At 45.2% G+C, this 21,524-nt stretch overlaps 1 protein-coding gene across 3 annotated transcripts in view; it reads left to right on the top strand.

Moving 5' to 3' along the window:
* Positions 1–21,524, top strand: part of EI24 (EI24 autophagy associated transmembrane protein) — a 380,944-nt gene that overhangs the window by 229,259 nt on the left and 130,161 nt on the right. For all 3 annotated transcript variants that reach the window (XM_078682120.1, XM_078682118.1, XM_078682119.1), the window contains one exon: positions 12,164–12,275. In XM_078682120.1, coding sequence (XP_078538246.1) covers positions 12,164–12,275 — 112 coding nt within the window. The remainder of the gene's footprint in view (positions 1–12,163; positions 12,276–21,524) is intronic.

Raw genomic sequence — 21,524 nt, 5'->3', positions numbered from 1 at the left:
CGGTCTTGAAGCTATCGGCAACTCTTCTGCATATACATTCATTTGGTCTGTGGTAAATAAATAAATAATACCCTATTTTTGACTAGACATATATCATAACAGATAGCTCAATAAATAAGAGTCAAGATTCGAGGTAGTAGGAGTTTTGCAGGTTTAATACAGCATAAGGACAGGAACAGGACAACCTGCATAGGAATAGGATGGCAGGGCCCAGCAGCTGCTGGGGCTGGATCTGGGATGAGCGCGCTGACTTTTAATAACAATACATGAGCATATATACATAACGCAAACACATAGCATTACATTGCAGTAGGCGTAGCAGTGGGTGGAGCAGAAGGTGTGACGCGTAGCAGTCGCGAAAGATAAGGGGGAAAAGTAGGTGTAACTGGGCGTATACATAGACATGTGATGCAAACGTAACAGAATATGTCATGAATGGGGCGGGAACCATGGAGGGGGCTACCTAAGGAGCCGGGACCTCTAACCTAGTGGTGCGCGCAAACTGGCAATGACGTATCACTAGGAGAAGCTGGGGGCTATGAACTCTGTGCTAGGAGCAGAGACTGAAGTCTGGAGGGTCGGAGCGACATGTACCTAAACAGTATCTAGTATCTGATGTTTAGAGAACATGTTGATATAAACTAGAAGTCATGAGGGGGAAAGCTAACAGACTCTAAGGCTAGAGCATGCATTTATTCTACATGTAGTGCGTGATGAAGAATATTAAATGACCATTAAATGCAGTATTTCTCTAACGTGGAGACGTGAAGGCTAGACAATGACGGAAACTATTGATGCAGTTCAGTAGCTTAGGAATGCAGAGAAGGAGGGCTGAACTGATAACTGGACTCATAACATACTCTTGGCAGACTCAGAGGCAGAGCCAGGCTGCACCGGGCACTGCGAGGCAGGAAGTAAGTGAAGGGTCGAGGATACAGGTGGGGGCTGTATCGCTCCTCAGCGAGGCTTCAGGAGACAGGAGCTGAATCTGGTGTCCAGGCCCTTTTGAGGCCTAGAAACGGGGACTTTATAATAGAATAACGTGCACACTGAGAAACGTGGCAACATAGCTTTACATAGGCCTGATATTCGTAGTATTCACGAGGACTGGAAACTGACATACTAGAGGAGGACACAACTGTAATTGCGTCATTAATCGGACATGGGGAATGCATATGCATATTTAATCATGCACACATAACATATGATGGATGACACGTAGGGACACAGAACATGGCAAAATTTACTTTTCCACATTCCCTCCTTGTCACTACGTTTCCATCAGGAGACATCAATATTCATGATACCATCTATCATTTCATACAGTATCATTTGCTCGTCTCGAATTATCCTGGAACGGGATTTAGAACGGGGCTTGGGACTAGGAATACAAAAGGTAGCACAAATGCCGCAAATCGCAGGGCCACATTGTATACAGAGGCAGCAGCTAAATATGATCGCTACTGCAATACCTAGAAAGGACAAGACTTTCCATCCCCATGCGGAAATTATATTCCAGAACCAACCGGACCATGTCCAGGTGCCTGGATCTTGGTGCATCAGATGGGCAATTTTATGGAGTCTGGTTATAGCTGAATAAACAGACGGCGCGTTATTTGGAATGAAAATGCAGCAACTAGATCCGATGACTCTACAAGCCCCGCCCCTATCGGCCAGTATGACGTCAAGGACGAGACGATTCTGTAAAACGACAAATCTCATAGCAGATTGCTCTTCGGTTAGGTTACCTAGAGCAGAGGCAGTCTCATTTACTACAGCTTCAAGGGTTCTTGTTAATCTACGGATTAACTTACTATTCTGGACAGGGCCTATAAAGAAGAAGAAACCTTTATTGAAATCGGTATATTGTTCTAGAGTAGTTTCAGTATAATCGACAATTGGGGACTCCCTTCTATGTCTAATGTGTACTAGATGTGTGTTTCTATGATAATCAGGTGGGGCTAGAAAAACTGGTGGCAGTAGGAAGGCAATGTAACAGGTTCCCTCCCAATCGAGGGGCAGACGAATATATGCGGTCTGACCACAAATAAAATAAGAATGACGTGAAGCTTTAAAAATAGATTTCCCACTGTCACTATACTTGACAATAGTAGTACAATCACTATGTCCTACATGTACGGAACCATTATTACGGACACATAATTCGCCTTTGACTGGTAGCACTGAAATAGCAGGTAAGTCTGGAGTAGTATCAGACTGAACATTCAGGACCATAAAATTCGACGAATAATTACCTAAATTATACACTTCATTTTCTAGATCTAACCCGGTTCTGTGGGGGAGACCTTGCTTGTCTGGGAAACATGTGCTGTTAAGAAAAGACATATCTGTTGAGGATGACGTTAACGTGGACCATACTCCACACGAACCATTATGTGAGAATGGATAAGGAAAAAGTGGCAGAACTCCCTTCAGGGTCTGGAAAGGGGGGAGTCGACCACACACCCAACAATTAGTGGCATTGCTGGTTTGGTGTGAGTAATGTAACATACGGATAAATGAGTTATTACGCATAGCGAGGCGGTAGGACAGTTCATGAGGGGGCAGATCACTAAACGTGTGCTCTACTGTAGTATTAGCAGACTTATTTACATGTGAAACTGGGAAACATAGGTAAAATGCATAACTGGTGCAGGAAATCATAAGGCTGGAAAACAATATGAAACATAGAAAAACGATACATCGGATTGAGTTTTGACTAACTCTCTCACTATGGGGGTCTATTTTATACATGTCAGAAACAGTCTAACCGTTTCACCTAGGGGAGGACTTAGACAATCAAACTGGCTGACTTAATTTACTAGACCGTAGTTTCTGTTTATACTCCTGCTGCGGAGTTTTCTCTAACAGGGGAGGGGTTGTAACAATGTCATTTGCGGGACAGTCCTTGAGAGCAATATTCTGGCAATCCTTTGAATCCTGGGAAATGTTCTTAAAGACGGGTTTCAGTCCTTTAAAAAGTTTGACATGAGAAAGGTGCACCCAGCCCTTGCGTCCTTCCAACTTCACGGCTGTACGGGTGGTGAGGAGGACCTGTCGGGGCTCTTTCCAACGAGGCTCCAGCGGACTTGATCTGTCAAAGTTGCGGACCATCACCATGGATCCTGGGACGATTTCATGCGGTGCCACCTCGGTATTGTCTGGAAATGCGGCGGCAACCTGTGAACGACATGAGTTGAGGGCAGACATCAAGGAAGCTAGGTAATCTGTCAGCATATTACTTGAAACATCGGTAATACTTCGGGGTCTAGGAGTACCCCACATATTAGGGGGGCGGCCGAATACGACCTCATACGGGGACAGACCTGATCTGGAATGTGCGACCATGCGCATATAAAACAAAGCAACTGGCAGAGCTACTAGCCAGTCCACACCTTTCTCTTTACATATTTTGGCAATTCGGATTTTCAGAGTCTGATTATGTCTCTCGACTAGACCAGCTGCTTCAGGATGGCGTACACAATGAAACTTCCACTGGTACCCTAACAACAGGGAAACGTGCTTCATGAGTTCAGATGAGAATGGCTGACCGTTATCAGAATATACGACTCTAGGGAGTCCATAACGGGGGAAGAATTCACGAACCAACTGCTTGGCAGTGGTCGCGGCTGTGTAATCTGGAACTGGATATGCTTCTGTCCACCTGGACAAAGCGCATACAACTACAAGGACATACTTGAAACCTCGACATCGCTCCATCTGAATATAATCCATCTGGAGGACTTCAAAAGGGTGGTCAGGGGGCTGGAAACCACCTTGTTCCACCGGGACACTTTTACCTGGATTAAACTGACAACATATCATACAGGTACGGACTTTCTGCTTGGCTACAGCTCGTAAATGCTTGTTGAACCAAATGTTCTGGATACTGTCTAACATAGCTTTTTCTCCTAAATGTGCTGGACTATGTGCGGTATTAATAATGACTTGAACCATAGAGTCGGGGAGAAACCATGTGGCTCTACCCTTCGTTAACCATCCTTGATCTGTCTGGACCCCTCCTTGTTCGGACCATTTCTTGATTTCATCGGGAGTAGCATGTAACTGGATATCTATGACATCTTGAGTAGGGTCCTTAACTGTCATGCATGTAGTCGGATCTGGAGTATGTGTCATGTTAACTGGAATGTCTAGAGTCTGTGCTGTAAGCTTGGCTGTGCGATCTGCTAGATCATTACCTTGGGAAATAATGTCAGTAACTTTCGTATGTGCTTTGCATTTCATGATAGCGATAGATGTCGGTAAATGTATGGCATCTAACAGAGCTTGAATAAGGAGACCATGCTGAATCTTGGTTCCATGAGAAGTCATGAAACCTCTCTCCTGCCAGAGCACTCCAAAGTCGTGTACGACTCCAAATGCGTAGCGTGAATCGGTATAAACATTAACTTTCAAGTTCTTGGCGTGTATGCAGGCTTGTGTCAGAGCAACTAGCTCTGCTGCTTGAGCGGACAGGGTGTCAATGCAGTGTCAGTAGTCACTGCATACGCGGCAACTAAATCTCCTGTACTAGTTCTCATACATGACCCATCCACATAAAGTGTCAGGTCGGGATCTAGTAACGGAATGTCTGTCAGGTCTTGTCTTGGCTTTGTCGTAATGTTAACTACTTCCACACAGTCATGTGGGTCAGGATTCGAAGTAACTGATGGTAACAGTGTAGCAGGATTTAAAATGTTGCAGCGTCTGATTTCTATGTGTGGCTGGAACAGTGTCAATTCATAACCTGTTAAACGTGCAATTGTCAAGTGCTGAGTCTGTGTTCGGTTTAAAAGAACTTCTACGGAGTGTGGAACTTGTACTGTCAGGGAGTGTCCTAAAACTATGGAATCACTTTGTCTGATAGCTAGTGCTGTGGCTGCAACTGACTTGAGGCACGCAGGCAGAGCCTGGGCTACAGGATCTAATGTGCTCGAAAAATAAGCACATGGCTTGTATTGTCCTGCTTGATCTTGTGTGAGAACAGATAATGCTGTACCTTCGCGTTCAGTAACGAAAAGTGTAAAAGGCTTACTGTAGTTCGGTGTAGCTAGAACTGGAGCTTGGCATAGGGCTTTCTTTAACTCATTAAAACTAAGTGTATGTTCAGATGTCCAAGGGAGGACAGTCGATACGGCTGCCTCCTGTGTCGTTAACTGTATCAGTGGCTTGGCTAGAAATGCATACTGAGGAATCCATTGTCTGCAGTAAGAAGTAAGGCCGATAAAGGCACGTACCTCCTTCTGGGTCTTGGGCTGAGGAAGACTCGCTATTAACTGGATACGGTCTGGTGTCAACTGCCTACCCCTCTTGGACAGCAAGTGTCCTAAGTATACCACTTGCTGGACACAGAATTGAAGCTTCGAAGGGGACACCTTGTGCCCCATCTCGGCTAGAAAATACAGAACCGTTAGTGACGCTCGTTCGCAATCACGTTCAGAACGGGCTGTGATCAGTAGATCATCGACATACTGGAGCAGGGCAGTGTCAGTTGGCATGTGAATGTTGTCTAGTTGTCTCTTGAGTGCTTGACTGTAAATACTAGGACTTTCTGTGAGACCTTGAGGAGCGCGTGTGAACATATAGCTCCTTCCATTTAAACAGAATCCGAAAAGGAACTGGCTATCTGGATGAATTGGAACACTAAAAAATGCATTCTTGAGGTCGATTACTGTAAAGAACGTGGCTTCGGAATCAATGGCTGTCAATAGGGAAGAGATGTCTGGGACAACTGGGTACTGCGGAATAATACATTTATTAAGCTCTCGTAGGTCGATCACTAATCGATATACTGGGGGTGCATTTGGATCAGTACGTTTCATGACTGGAATGATCGGAGAATTACATACATTGGAGTCAGTTTTTACAACTACTCCTTGAGCGATGAGCTCGTCAATAATTTTGGATAAGGCTGCTACAGCCTCGGGTGGCAATCTGTACTGCCTGATTCGTGGTAACACTACACCTGGTTTGAGAGTCACACGATAGGGTGTGATTTGCATATAACCTACATCAGTTGGACCTTGCGCCCATAAATGCTGTGGAACATTAGACAGTCTGGAATCAAAATCTCGTAATACATAGTGACCCTTGAAGTCACGTAGGAACAATCGTATTCCCTCTGGGGAACAGCATATAACTGCACCTAACTCTTTCAGTGTTTTAATGCCTAATAGATTTTCTGGACATGACTTAGTAAGTAACAGATCAGTAGTGCGGGACAATGGACCTACTTCTAGAGTGACTGGCTTTGATATTTCATTTATAATGGGTTTTCCTGAAAATCCAAGGGAAACATTTCTTGAGCCTGAGAGCGGAGCCCCTGGAACTTCGGCATGGCTAATTGTGGTCCTACTTGCCCCTGTATCAATCAGAAACTTTCTGTCTTTCCCTAATACTTGACTGTGAACATAGGGACCTTCTTGATCTACAGGTATCTCGATGAGAGGCAAGCCTACCTCCCTCTCTAGGCTGTTTCATGAATACTGCTGGTACTCTGGATACTCAGACTGTGCATACTGGTACATCTGCGATGTAACGTGCTGTGTTGCAGCGATAGGCTGCGGTGCTGTAACTGTCTGTGGTGCATTCTGTGGCTGAGGAATCTGTGGAACTTGTTCTTGTCTAGGCGGACGTGGTCTTTCTTTAGTCTTACCAGTAGCTATGTTATGTTTCAGAACTGCACACTCATTTATAAAATGACCTGGCTGTTTACAATAGTTGCAGTTCCCTTTAACGGGAGCTGCAGGATGACTGGCTTGATTCGGACCCCTCTTCTGACTGTCTTGAGGAACGGATTGTGCAACTAATACTTTCATTTTCGTGTCTTTCATACGTTTTCTCTCGTGTTCTTGTTCTTCCCTGATTCTATTCTGGTGGTACTGGAGCATCTGGAGCATCTGGGACGGGGTATTAGCTTGCCAGGTGCTTTCGACTTTCAGAACTCGATTTTTAATTGGTGGGCTTGAATTCTCGACTAATTTAGTAACAAAAAGGTGAGGGTATGACTCACTACTTGTCTTGAGGCCACTATTGATGCTAAAGCATTTTTCAAACCTAGAATAAAAATCACTAATATCTTCCTCTTGTTTCTGTTTACAGGCTGAGATTGCATCCCAGTCTTCTTTTCTAGTTGTCAATAATCTGGGTAAAACTTGAATCAATAATTCTGGTAATTCTTTACATTTCTCTCCTAGACCGGTACCTGGGACTCGTGCCTTGTCTTCAGCTTCTAGAACTGCCCAATCGATCTTTTTCTCTCCCACCTCCCATTCTTTTTCCTTTAGCTTTTCATACACCCCTGCGGGCAACAGGACCTTTAACATTTTAATGATATCTGGGTAAGTGTATTCTCCCATACGGAGCATGTCTTTTAATTCTCTATGGAACCCTGCTGGATCTTTATCATGACAGGGAATTAATTTCTTCATTTCGAGGAGTTCCATCTTTGTAATCGGGGTGTAAACAAACACTCGTTGCATTTCACCGTCCTCTGTCTTAACTGGATGCACTTCTCGTAACGGGTTCTGTTTTTCTATGAAAAATGGTTTACTTTCTGGGGGTGAGACATGAACAAAATGCGGGTTCAGAAACGTTCTATATTTGTGGCGCTGTTCTAGAATGACACTAATTAAATCGGTACCTAGACCTCTCCATCTATACTGGAGTAACTCGTTCAGGATATCGTGTAACGGACCTGGATCAGAGTGCTGACCCTCATACAAAGTAATGAGGTGCTGGATCATATACATACCCACCAGTCGCTGCTCGGCTGGGGGCAATTTCAGAAACATTTGTGCCACTATTTCGTCTGGAAAAGTGGTAGAATCAGTAATCCATCGGACTGCTGATCGGGCTAGTTCCTGTTCATGCATAGTACTTAACTCACTATAACCGATTCGTGATTTCAGAATGTGATCGGTAGCTTGGAATACTTGTTCTAGGGAACCTCGTTCTGGTGCTGAATGATGGGAAATTGACTTGTGTTCTAGGCGTAAATGGCGATCTGGAACAGGATTTGCGTATTCAGGGACTGTGTCGTCCAGATAGGACGAAATAAAAATATCAGCTGCGGTCGGTTTGTGACGTAGCTTGGTCGGAACTAGTGGTGGCGGAACATTACTGGATGCCTCTGGGGTCGCTTTTGGCAAGCCCTCGGCAAGAAGAGGATACATACCCTTAATAAGGGCATGCCTCTGTCTGTCTGACTGTTCGGCTTTGACTTGTTCACCTATCTCGATTAATTCTTTTTCTTGGGCTCGCTCTAAGGATTCTCTACTTAATTCTGACTTTCTGATTTCTTTTTCGGTTCTTTTATGAGCTTCTTTGCGCCATAACTCGATGGCATCCTTCTGTGATTGTCTGGCTTTCTTTTTCCATAATGCCTCCTCTACTCGCATGATGCATTCGGCATCCCATGTACCCGATACGGGCCATCTATACTTTTCTTCTAACTGTTTGGTATACTCTACCCATAAATCTAGATACAATATGGCACTTATGCCATGTTTCTGATACATAAAGTGACCTGGACTGTCCCTGGGCGGGACGGGAACTGCTGCTTCCAGCAGACCCTTTCTAGTTTTTAACTGACGTAACTTGGAAAATATGGGCATGACTGAACTGTAATCTAGACACAATACAATACACAATGAACACGATACTTATACCCCATTCATACCACGACATTAAAATACATGAAAAACATTTAAAATAACAGTTCGAACAGAATACTACCTGGAGATATTGGGAACAGAAATTTTCTCGAGAACAGAAACTGACTAGAACAGAAACTAGATGCACTGCTGAAACAGTACGAAACTTACCGGTCTCATAAAGAGACACGTCAGGACCCGCATCCACCGAAGTGGACACTTCGTTTGTGGGACTGTGTACCACCAACCCACAGACCAGAGTCAATTAAATGGACCCTGTCTAGATACCACCCCAGTAACGGTACTCACCGGGCAGCAAGAACGGAAGGCCTCAGACTGGACTGGACTGCTGCTACGACGACGGACGACGAACTTCGGACTTCGGACTTCAGTTACGGGTGGACCTCCGGATACCTCGGACCTTGGACTCTTGGCTTGGGCTCTGGTCGGGACTCGCCGCGTTCCTCCACCGTCTCGTCTGGATGCTGGACCGCCTCCTCCGTCACCTCCGTGGGCCTGAGGGATACTTGAGCAGAAATATCTGCCACTGCGCAGAAGAGTTCCGTCACGACTGCAGAGGGTCAGGGGGTCGGCGTGGCTTCACCGACGCGTGGGGAAAGGGCAAGTCCCTGTTCGGGCGCCATTATGTGGTAAATAAATAAATAATACCCTATTTTTGACTAGACATATATCATAACAGATAGCTCAATAAATAAGAGTCAAGATTCGAGGTAGTAGGAGTTTTGCAGGTTTAATACAGCATAAGGACAGGAACAGGACAACCTGCATAGGAATAGGATGGCAGGGCCCAGCAGCTGCTGGGGCTGGATCTGGGATGAGCGCGCTGACTTTTAATAACAATACATGAGCATATATACATAACGCAAACACATAGCATTACATTGCAGTAGGCGTAGCAGTGGGTGGAGCAGAAGGTGTGACGCGTAGCAGTCGCGAAAGATAAGGGGGAAAAGTAGGTGTAACTGGGCGTATACATAGACATGTGATGCAAACGTAACAGAATATGTCATGAATGGGGCGGGAACCATGGAGGGGGCTACCTAAGGAGCCGGGACCTCTAACCTAGTGGTGCGCGCAAACTGGCAATGACGTATCACTAGGAGAAGCTGGGGGCTATGAACTCTGTGCTAGGAGCAGAGACTGAAGTCTGGAGGGTCGGAGCGACATGTACCTAAACAGTATCTAGTATCTGATGTTTAGAGAACATGTTGATATAAACTAGAAGTCATGAGGGGGAAAGCTAACAGACTCTAAGGCTAGAGCATGCATTTATTCTACATGTAGTGCGTGATGAAGAATATTAAATGACCATTAAATGCAGTATTTCTCTAACGTGGAGACGTGAAGGCTAGACAATGACGGAAACTATTGATGCAGTTCAGTAGCTTAGGAATGCAGAGAAGGAGGGCTGAACTGATAACTGGACTCATAACATACTCTTGGCAGACTCAGAGGCAGAGCCAGGCTGCACCGGGCACTGCGAGGCAGGAAGTAAGTGAAGGGTCGAGGATACAGGTGGGGGCTGTATCGCTCCTCAGCGAGGCTTCAGGAGACAGGAGCTGAATCTGGTGTCCAGGCCCTTTTGAGGCCTAGAAACGGGGACTTTATAATAGAATAACGTGCACACTGAGAAACGTGGCAACATAGCTTTACATAGGCCTGATATTCGTAGTATTCACGAGGACTGGAAACTGACATACTAGAGGAGGACACAACTGTAATTGCGTCATTAATCGGACATGGGGAATGCATATGCATATTTAATCATGCACACATAACATATGATGGATGACACGTAGGGACACAGAACATGGCAAAATTTACTTTTCCACAGGTCCTTTCAATATACCAAGTCCCGTACCCACTTCTGAAGTGTTGGAGCTGCCCTGGCACCTCACTGCATTGCCACTGTCTGCTTGGCAAATAAAGTGGCAATTGCAATTAATCGCCTATTGCATGGTTTGAACTGTTTCAACAAGCTCAGCAGGCATACCTGCTGGGCTTCCTGACTAATCCATGGAATGGGTGGTTTCCCTTTATTTTGGCGAAATTTAGATGGTAAATCGAACTGCATTTGTCAAGAAAAAGGCACTCACGAGCTCCCAATTAGTTGGTTGAGATGATCTGGATGGCACTTACCTATTCAGACGCAGCTAGATAACAATGATGAAGCATGCCACCAGTTGGTGGGTGAGATGTCTTCTCCTATTATTGATATAATGCTGTGGGTTATCGGATAGCATAGATAATAGCACTGAGTAATTTTTGGGACCCTAAACTGTATTGCTTATGACTATTTTTAATGGGAAGACATTCGGAGGTCATAAAGAATAACCTCTCTCTCTCCTGGTGTGTGACACTGCAGGTTTACACCCCTACCTATTTTATATTCCAGAACAAACTCCACCAAATCCATTTATGGTAGCAGATGGGTGAAATTCACAAAATTGTCTAAGGACAATTTCTTAGGTGATCCATCAGATTGAATCTAAAATCTTACTTGGAATAAGCTTTAGATCTAAATGCCCAGCTTCTCCTTCAAATGGAACCTTTGTTTATAAAAATAAACCTAATTATAGTACTTCCTCACACTGATTGCTCCCCATACAAAATCCAGTACTGTCTCAATTAATGTTTGCAATGCTGCTGGGCCCAGCAAGGGAACCTTTCCATAACATCATCTGAAAGATTAGCAAGTGATTCTCAACATTTGGGAATTTGCTCAGTAGCCAGTCCTGTTGAGTTTTATCAATATGTAAATATCAGAAGCCATATCTGTAGAGTGCCACAAGCCTACAAGGTTGTGCACTATTGGTGAAATATATTCACATCTAACTAATGCAAAGAATGAAAAAAAACTTATGAAAGTAAAACAAAAACGGACGAGACTTGACAAGTGTAAAACACTCAGTATTTCATCTTAATGTGCATCCATTATAAGAAACTTCAAGTGAGGAGCCACTTTACTGATCTTTCTGAATGAATTTAAGGCACAAAATTATTAGGTGGCCTTCCTGGTTCAATCCTGAAAAACAAAAGCCAAAGCAAAGGCTCTAGTTTGCGAATATGAACGTAATGATAATTCTAGCTTACCCTTCACAGGTAAAATTTCCTACACAGATTTCTCTTTCTGCTTACTTGGGTCAAAAGATGCAGGACTTTGGAAAAGAAGATCTATAGCAGATGAACCAGCTTTAGCCCACTGACGTTGGAGCTAAAGGCTCAGACCATTTTGCTTCACACAAGATTTAATGCCTGTTAAAAAATAAATAAAAGGGGAGATAACTTATACCATTTTGAACAATTGCAAATAATGTCAGATAAAGGAATCGTAGTCTGTTTTCTACATTCTTTTGGGATTGGACACAGAGTTTGATCATCTCAGATGACATTCTGTATGTGTTTTTATAACTAAAGGTTTTAAGTTGTTTTTTTTTTTGTTTGGTCTGTTACAATGTCTTTGAACTCATATTTTTCCTATTTACTAGGTATTGAAATGCATCAGCGACTATCCAACATCGAGAGAAACTGGCCCTACTACTTTGGATTTGGCCTTCCATTGGCCTCCCTCACTGCAATGCAGTCTTCATACATTATCAGGTAAGGTGTACTAATGCGATAGAAATCTGATGAGGGTTAAAGTCATTTAAATGATTAAGAGTTATAGTGTTCTTAAGTAATACTAGTTTTCTGACTTGTTGTTGATCCCAGGGAGAATGTTTTCATTGGCCAGATGAGTTGAGTTGAAAGTAAGAATCATTTTTCAAATGCAAAATGTGCCCGAAAATTCTGTGATCTTCAGAACAATTTCACTTGGTTAACCTACATGACATGCCTCTCGGACAGTAGTATCTAACATTATTTTGAAACAAATTGTATTATTTTAACCCCTTGCATGCGGCAGCGATTCTGCGCCTGTGCGGCAAAATCGCAAGTGGGCGGGTTCATGACGGCCCCCAGCCATCATCCGCACACGAGCACCATAGTGCATGACGGCTGGGGGCCGTCATCAGCATGCAAGGGGTTAAAATACCCTTTTTATTCCATGTCTCCTGAATCTTAATACCCTTTACAGACTACAGGACTATACCCCACTATCAATTACTTCAAAAGTGGGTAAAGACCTTAGGTATAGGCCCAAGCAGTAAGTGATGGCCTGTTAGAGTAGTCCACACACAGCAGCTAGTGTTCCAAATTAAACACCAAGAAACTGAAAGAGACGCATTGGTAAGTTAGAAAAGAAAGTGTGTCCCTACCATTACTCATACTTTCAAAGTCTTTGTCTTAAGTAGAGATTCCAACATTCTATGTGTGTTGCTGTTTAAAGCTTGTAGGGATAATTTGTCTGAAGTAATTATCTTCGCTTGTTGCAAACTTTTGACATGATGTGGTACCTCACCAAAACCTTGATGCCCATGTCAAATAATTCTGTTAGTTTCACTTGACTCAAAATGTAAGTATTACTTAAAAAGATAACTCACAAAATTGCACTATGTCTCTGGAATTTCACATAGAATACGGTTGTCCTTATGTTGCCCACTTGCTGAGTAATCACAGCAATTCCACAATCTTGGTGTATGTAGAGGTTACTTTGAATATAATTCCCCATTGTAAATAAGTGCCCCACACTTGGATTCTAAGACAAGATTATCTCTTTACTCTGTGTTGATTTTGAACATCTACCCAGAGTTCTGATGGGGCAGCTAAATTTAATCTTTGTATTCATTTAATAAATACTTTCCTGTATGTGCATGGACATCGAAAATTAGGGCTTTAAGTGTGTTGAAAAACTGGGGGTGGGAGAATCTCTCAAAGGGGTGTCACCTATATAGAAAAAGGGCATGGCTTAAATATGTGAGATAAAAATCTTCTGCCTAACAGGTATTTTGCTCCCTCTTTCTGTTGTTGCATTCAGATATATAATGGAACAACTGTCATTCACCTAAAACAAGCCCAAACTATCGATTTTATTAATGGTTGTTAGCTGCAGAAGAAGAATGAGTAACAGCAATGGCTTTGTGGCAAAGAATAGTGAAAATGCTTCAATTCTGTACTTATGATAATGTGAAATAACAATATCACTCCATTAGAAACATTAAATAAAATGCTTTGTAAAATACTTATTTGAAAAAATGTCTAGAAGCTGGTAATAATTGGCATCAACTGCCCATGCAGCAGCTTTATCACTGCAGACCTGTTAGGTTTAGAGCCTGAGCCTGCGCTCTGCCGTTCAGCCCTCCTGCTCCACTGCGGATCCAGACAACTGCACTTACAGATCACTAGCAGGTCATTGTATCTTCTGAAAAGCTCCTTCTTGGCAGCTGCATAACAAAGGAGTATTTCCATGGTAACATCAAAGGCTGGTGATGGCTGGTAGTGCTCCTGAGTGAAGAGTTTTATTTTCAGGGTGAGGGCAACAATGAAGAGCCCAATAGATTTCTGTCTCAGCACCTGATGTTTAGAACAGTTGGTGCTTAGCACTGCCAGGACCCGGGCCACTTAAAGTGCTACCAAAAGTATTAGTTTAACTAAAAATTCCAGATATAGTGGGTTTGAGCTCAAAGTTAGGTTGAGGACAATTTTCACCTTTCTCTGCCCCCAACCCCCCTATTCAATTCATAATCCGGTGTTTACTGGTGATTTAGCTACATCACATGAGTGCATTCTCAGGTTCTCTGTAACACCCATCCACCACACAAGGAACCTCGATGTCTACCCAAAGCTCTACAATAAATGAGTCGCCGACTATGCAACCACACCACTCCCACCAAAAACAAGACCTACGAAAACAAGAAACAACCCAGCTTGGTACACAAATGATCCCAGGGAGTCCAAGTGCCCCTGTAAACAACTTGAGAGAAAATAAAGACATCACAAAAAAACCACTGTAAGATCCACATATAAAGCCGCCCTTAAGCTCTACACCCAAAAACTACAAGATGCTAAGAAAAAGGCCCTAACTCTCAGGCTCAAAGGCCGCTTCAACATTAGCAAAGAACTCTTCACTATCATCAAGGAGTTTTCCAAACCTCAGCTGCCGACATCATCATCCCATCCCAGGGCACTCTGCAACAACCTCTCAAACGTATTTGAGCAGGAGCTTGCCAAGATCTACAACACTTTAGAAACACTGCATTCTGATGGGAACTCCCCCCGCCCCGCCGTACACCTTCTTCATTGTCAAACAGCAGCTAAGCAACTGGAAGCCCCTCTTGAATGAAGAAACCACCACACTGATGAATACCATCCACTAAGGAACCCCCGCAGACCCATGCCCCCACTTCATATACAACCTTGGAAGTACCATCATCTCCCCCACGCTCACCGCTATCATCAACACCTCCATAACGACTTCCACTTTCTTATTTTGCTGGAAAAATACAGAAGCCAATGCCTTATTGAAGAAACCAGCAGCAGACTCAATCATCCTCAGCAGCTACAGACCCATCTCGCTACTGGCATTCCCAGCTAAAGGCATGGAGAAAGCCAATACCCAACTCGCAGACCACCTAGACCTCCATGAACTCCTAGAAGGCTCTCAATCAGGCTTTCACACCACTCACAGGACAGAGACATCCTCATTGCGGCCAACAATGACATCGAAAGTGTTCTCGACCAAAGAGAAATGGCCACACTCGTTCTCCTTGACTTCTCCGCAGCTTTTGATACGGTCTCCCACAAGCCACTCATCGGAAAGCTTCAGCACTTGGGTGTCTCTCGACCGGCCCTCAAGTAGATATGCTCCTTCCTCACGGATGAAACTCAACGAGTTAGACTCCCTCCCCCCATACACCTCAGAACTCCAGAAACTCATCTGCAGAGTCCCACAAGGATCATCGCTCAGCCCAACATTCTTCAACGTCTACATGACTCCCCTCGTGGACATTGTAAGAACCCACAGCATCAACATAGTATCCTACATCGACAACACACAGCTCATCCTCTCCTTTTCTGACTCAACCAGCACAGTGAAAGGAAATTTTGCAAACTGTATGAGCAACCTCTCTGCTTGGATGAAAAGCAACAGCTCAACACACACAAAACCACTACTAGCTCTGTTCGAAAAAACATTTTTTAGTTTAAGATTTCTTATATATTTAAAAAGTCCAATGTATAGATCTGTAAAATTGGGTAAAGATGCTGGACAGAAACCAATATACTTGCTCTTGTTTTGCCACTGTAGGGGTGTTACAGGTAGGGGAAGGGCAGGGACCAATAGGTCCCTGTCCTGGGGCGAGTACACCCCCTATCCTGCTCCTCTCCTGTGGGAGGGGGGGCAGGAGCCTATTTCTGATTGGGTAGGGTTCCCCATCCTCAAGATGGCGGTATCCCGGGGTCGTGCTCCACCTCGCCTCTCCCACCTGAGAGGTGGAGTTGGCACAGGTTGGCACACCCCCTTCCTGACGTAGGGTTTCCCGCCAGTCTTCCCGCCAGAGTGGGGGGTCAGAACTGGTGGGGGCCAGTTGCTGGGTACAGCAAGTGGCCTGGAGAAGCTCTCAAAGGCGACATGCCTTTGAAGCTTCCCCCTGCCCATCCTGGGGGAGGAGACCTAGCACCTCGCCCAGAATGTGCATTGTTGCAGGCCCAGGAGAGCGGGGGCTCTCCACCCAGGGGTCCAGCAACATGTCTGCTCGGTGGAAGCCTAGGCAGCCTCTCAGACAAGACGTGGATTGTAGGTTAGGTTTCAGGGGGCATCTTTAAGATGCCCTCTGTAGTGCATTTTACATCAAATCCCACACTGGCATCAGTGTGGGTTTAATGTGCTGAGAGGTTTGATATCAAACTTATCAGTCTTCAGTGTAGCCATTATGGTGCTGTGAAGTTCGTAATGACAACCTCCCAGCACCATATGCTCTTAATGGCATCACTGCGCTTACAGTGCCCAGGAATGGCCCTGGGTACTGTAGGGGCACAGGGCTCATGCACCTGTTCCCCCACCACTAGCATGCACCTGTACCCACACCACTTTAGCAGTCGGGTTATGATAAAGTGCCATAATTATACTTATCAGTGAGTCATATTCTAGTTCTAGGAGTTTACTGTCCACTTCCTTGTTCATATTAGATCTAATTTTAAAAGTATGTCTTACAGTTGCTTTTAGGGCATTCCAGCTAGTGATGTCGGATAAGTCAATTTCTTTATCTTTTTTTTATTTCTTTATTTTTTTATTCATCAGTTTTGACAAAGAAGACAAGAGCTACAAACTAAAACCAGTCACCGTCATTACATAGTCAGGATGTAAAATATCATGGAGTGATCCAAAGTACAAAGCATATAAAAAAAAACTGGCAAATCATCAAGCATGCACATCCAGTACAACACAGATATGAATAGGCAGGGGTAGCATAATGGGATATAAAATTATTTCAGCGTTTAGGGCAGTGGGTTAGAGGGAGCCTTAAGCAGGTCGGGATGTGCACGCAGATACTCAGACAGCAGCTCCCAAATGTCTGAGGGTTTAGAAGCAGCCGACAGTTCCTCTGCATATAGCATAAAGTTATCCCTGCAGTAAATGGCATCTAGTAACCAATCCTGAAGCGTCGGGGCTTGTTTGCAGTCCCAGTTCATAGACACTGCGTTTTGCCAGCAACATCATTATGGCCACAAGTTTCTTTTTTACTGCTTTCAGCGGCATATCAAGACCAAGCAAACAAAGTCTGGGAGTACATGGCAGTGTGCAGGATAGCATTTTCCCTAAATGGTCTATGACTATTGTCCAGAATTGCTGCACCTTCTCACAGCACCATGCCAAATGTGCAAAGTCTGCGTGGTCTGTCCCGCAGCATCTACATTTAGCGTCTTCCCTTAGATTATATTTACACAGTTTAAGCAGAGTGTGGTGCATTTGATGGATATACTTGTAGTGGATAATAGGAAGGTTGCCATTGGGGGTGAGTAGCGTAATCAGTGTGCAGCTGGCCATCCAGTCTTCCTCCGTGAGGGGTGCGTCTAGCAGGGTGGCCCATTTATTACGCGCTTTTGTCGTGTCTGCTCCAATCTCCGATTGGATCTGTTTGTACAATCGGGATATGATATGTGCGTGAGTGGTTGATGTCAGCAGCATTAGTAGTGAATGTAGCGTAGGGGGTTCTTCTGGAAAGGAGGGGTAGAATGCCCGGGTAGCAGCTCTGTCTATGATAAGTGAATCGAAACAAAAGTGTTTGGTTGTTTATGTACGTTAGGTCTTCAGGAGCAAGAAATGTGCCATTTGGGTACAGGTCACCCAGCGTAGTGATGCCCACTTGTTCTAGCAAAGCCATATTGTTCTTTTCTAGCGTAACTGATAATCCCAGATGGTATGGTAATGGGAGGCTAGGGGCATATGTGTGAGTTTTGTGAGCTAGCTGGCTAATCCGCTGCCATGCTTGAGAGGTAGTGCGCACAGTGTTGATTTCCTTCAATGAAAGGTGTGGTCGGTTGTGGGACAGTATGCTGGTCAGTGGTATCGGGTGAGCGTTACCATCCTCAACTGCCAGGTGGGGCAAGTACCGCACCGGGTGGTACCAGTAATATGCAAAGTGTGCCTGAGCACATTGGTAGTAGAGGTATACATCAGGGACCGTAAAGCCTCCTGCACTATATTGGAGGGATAGCGTGTGCAGACTTATTCTAGCTTGTTTCCCCGCCCATATTAACTTTATGAAGCCTGCACGAAGTCTAGCGAACACTGATGAGGGGGGAGGGATGGGTACGTTTATGAATAAGTAGAGCAGTTTGGGTAGAATCACCATTTTCAGCATGGAGATTCTATCGGCCAGTGAGAGAGGAAGTGATATCCATCTCTGTATCTGTGTTTCTATGTGGTCAATGGCCATCCCATAGTTTTGTCTTATTACTAATTCTGCATCTCTATGCACCCAAATTCCCAAATATTTAATTGGGTCATCTTGCCAGACGAGGGGGAAGTCTAGTTGTGGAGCTTCTGTGCTGTCAGTTAAGGGGATTACAGCGGATTTATTCCAGTTTATATGGAGGCCAGAGTGTCGGCCGAACTTCACATACTCTCGAAGCAGTGGGGAGAGGTTATTTTCAGGGTCACGAAGATATAAGACCATATCGTCTGCATAAAGCGATATACTAATGGGACGCATCTGGAATCGAAGTGCAGTATGGACATAGTGTTGGCGGATTTTACAAGCCAGAGGTTCCAGTACAATCGAGAAAAGGAGAGGGGAGAGCGTGCATCCCTGCCTGGTGCCCCGTTGGATAGGTACAGAGTCTGAGATGTGCCCATTAATTTTTATGCATGCTGTTGGGTTTGTGTATAGGAGAGTGATCCACGTTAAAAGTCACGTGGGAAGGCCAATCTGTCACAGAATTGTAAACATGTATGGCCACTCTACAGAGTCAAAGGCCTTGGCAGCGTCCAGTAACACTGCCACGGCATGAAGATCTGGGTTCAGTTGGTGTAAAAGAGCAAAGATCGTACGTAAGTTGTGTGTGGTGGATCGCAGGGTGTTATCAGATTGGGTGGTGTATGAATGGATACTTGGGGGTGATTGCAATGCAGTATTAGACCTAGCACTGGATAGGTCGCACCCACCACTTCACAGTACGGAGAGCAGAAAACAGGCACTAGCGCTGGCGCGTTGGGTGAATGGCTGGGAACTGATTGACGCCTGGAGAGTCCTTCACACACCCCACAGGGAATACACTTTCTATTCTCCACCCCACAAGTTGCACACCAGAATCGATAGACTGCTATGTTCCAAGACTCTACTGGCGTCGATTATCTCAGTACAACACATGGGTAAGACGCTATCAGATCACAACCCGGTGGAGCTGACACTACACTGGGGGAGGCTGCCCACCCCGATCCCGACATGGAGACTCTCCCCGGGATTATTGGAGGACCCAGTTTTTAGGTCAACGTTGCTGGGCGCAAGCTCCAACTACTTTACTGACAACGAGGGCACGGCCGCCAGCTCTAGGCAGGTCGAATGGGACGCCTTTAAGGCGACCATCCGTGGAGTGGCGATGGGTACGAAGGTGGGAATTAAACACATTATACTAGGAAAACTGAAGGCGGTGGAGGACAGCCTAGCGCTGCTCGAAAACTAAGCTCTCACGCAACTCCAAGAGGCCCACATACAACATGCGGAACTATTGGAGGAATTGAGAGTGGTCGACTATGGGGATTATACCACCAGACAACACTCACAAGCAGATAGAGCGGGCACGCTGTTAGCACGCCTAACGCGTAACGAACCGACAAGCGCTCCTATAATGGAAGTGCGAGACGATGCAGGGGTGTTAACACAAGACCAGCTAGGGATCAACGCAGCGTTTCAACACTATTACTCTGGACTGTATGGCCCACACGAACTGCTCTCGGACCAGGACTTGGAGTCCTTCTTCTCTGACATATGCATTCCCCAATTGAGTGTGACTCAAAGAACGGAACTTTCAAAGCCCATTACCTTAATGGAAGTGAGACAGGCAATTAAGGCGCTTCCTAGGAACAAGGCACCCGGGACGGATGGCCTACCGGCAGAATTCTATCTGACCCCTGACTACACACACTTAACAGGGAGGCACTAGAAGGTGATTCACTACCGGGCACGACATCACAAGCCATGATAGTGTCTCTCCTCAAACCCGGGAGGGACGCCCTACAACTGGAGAACTATAGACCCCTGTCGTTGCTCAATATAGATTTTAAAATCCTTAGTAAACTACTAGCCACAAGACTCTCCCAATTCATTCCTGCCATGATACACCCTGATCAGTGCGGCTTCGTACCGGGCAGAAGCACCGCCCTAAACCTGAGGAGGTTAAGCCAACTCATGGTACCTAATGCCGCAGGAAAGGACACGGAGGGATGCATATCCCTGGACCTTAGACAGGCCTTCGATTCCCTCAGGTGGGACTATATGTTTGCGGTGATGGCCAGGTTTGGGATCCCACCGGAATTTATAGCTTGGGTGTCCCTACTGTATCGGAGACCTACAGCACGGGTCCGCACCAATAAATGTATCTCGGGCCCATTCAAGATAGAGAAGGGCACGAGACAGGGATGCCCGCTATCTCCCCTACTATTTATACTTGCACTGGAACCCATAATGATAAAAGTGCGGGCCCTTGCAGCCACTGCTGGTATCGCCAGACTTGCAAACCATCATGTCATCTCAGCGTATGCGAATGACATACTACTGTTCTTAAATGATATCACCAGTCCAATGCACCCATTACCGGAGATCTTTACTGCCTTCCACGGGCTCTCGGCCCTTATGATAAATGAAAAAAATCGTATGGGTTCGGATTCCACAGAACACTGGACGAGACACACATCCCGTTTGGTCCCTACCGATTTCAAATAGCACCCGTGACCTTCAAATACTTAGGCATCCAGATATATCGCAGACCACAGGACATGCTGGAGGGCAATTTGGGAGAGGCCCTATGCGACCTGAAGTCTCAGGTGCGCTTCTGGACCTCCCTACCCTTGTCTGTGGCGGGCAGAGTCGCCATCTCCAAAATGGTGGTACTGCCAAGACTGCTCTACTTCTTCACTAACTTGCCTATCCTCGTGCCTGCACCCTTTTTCAAGTCACTAAACACGATATTGACGGAACTGGTGTGGGGTACAGGCAGAAGGCGTATAAGCTTGGCAAAATTACAACTTCCTACGGATAGGGGCGGTTTGGGGGTGCCAGACCTAATAGCATACGGATATGCGTGTCAACTGCAATGGCTGGCATACTGGCTGGCGGGCCGAAACCTCCAAGAACTAGATATGACAGAAACCGACAGACAGCGGGGGGACATACATCGGTTGTTACTTCCAAGGGCCAGGATACCCGAATTGGCACCACCACTACTTAGGCTGGCGCTCACACAATGGAAAAA

The sequence above is a fragment of the Lissotriton helveticus genome, chromosome 3_1 (assembly GCF_964261635.1).
Source record: "Lissotriton helveticus chromosome 3_1, aLisHel1.1, whole genome shotgun sequence".
Classification (NCBI taxonomy): Eukaryota; Metazoa; Chordata; class Amphibia; order Caudata; family Salamandridae; genus Lissotriton; species Lissotriton helveticus.
Note: the sequence above shows the minus strand (reverse complement) of the source record. Positions and strands in the feature narration are given on the sequence as shown.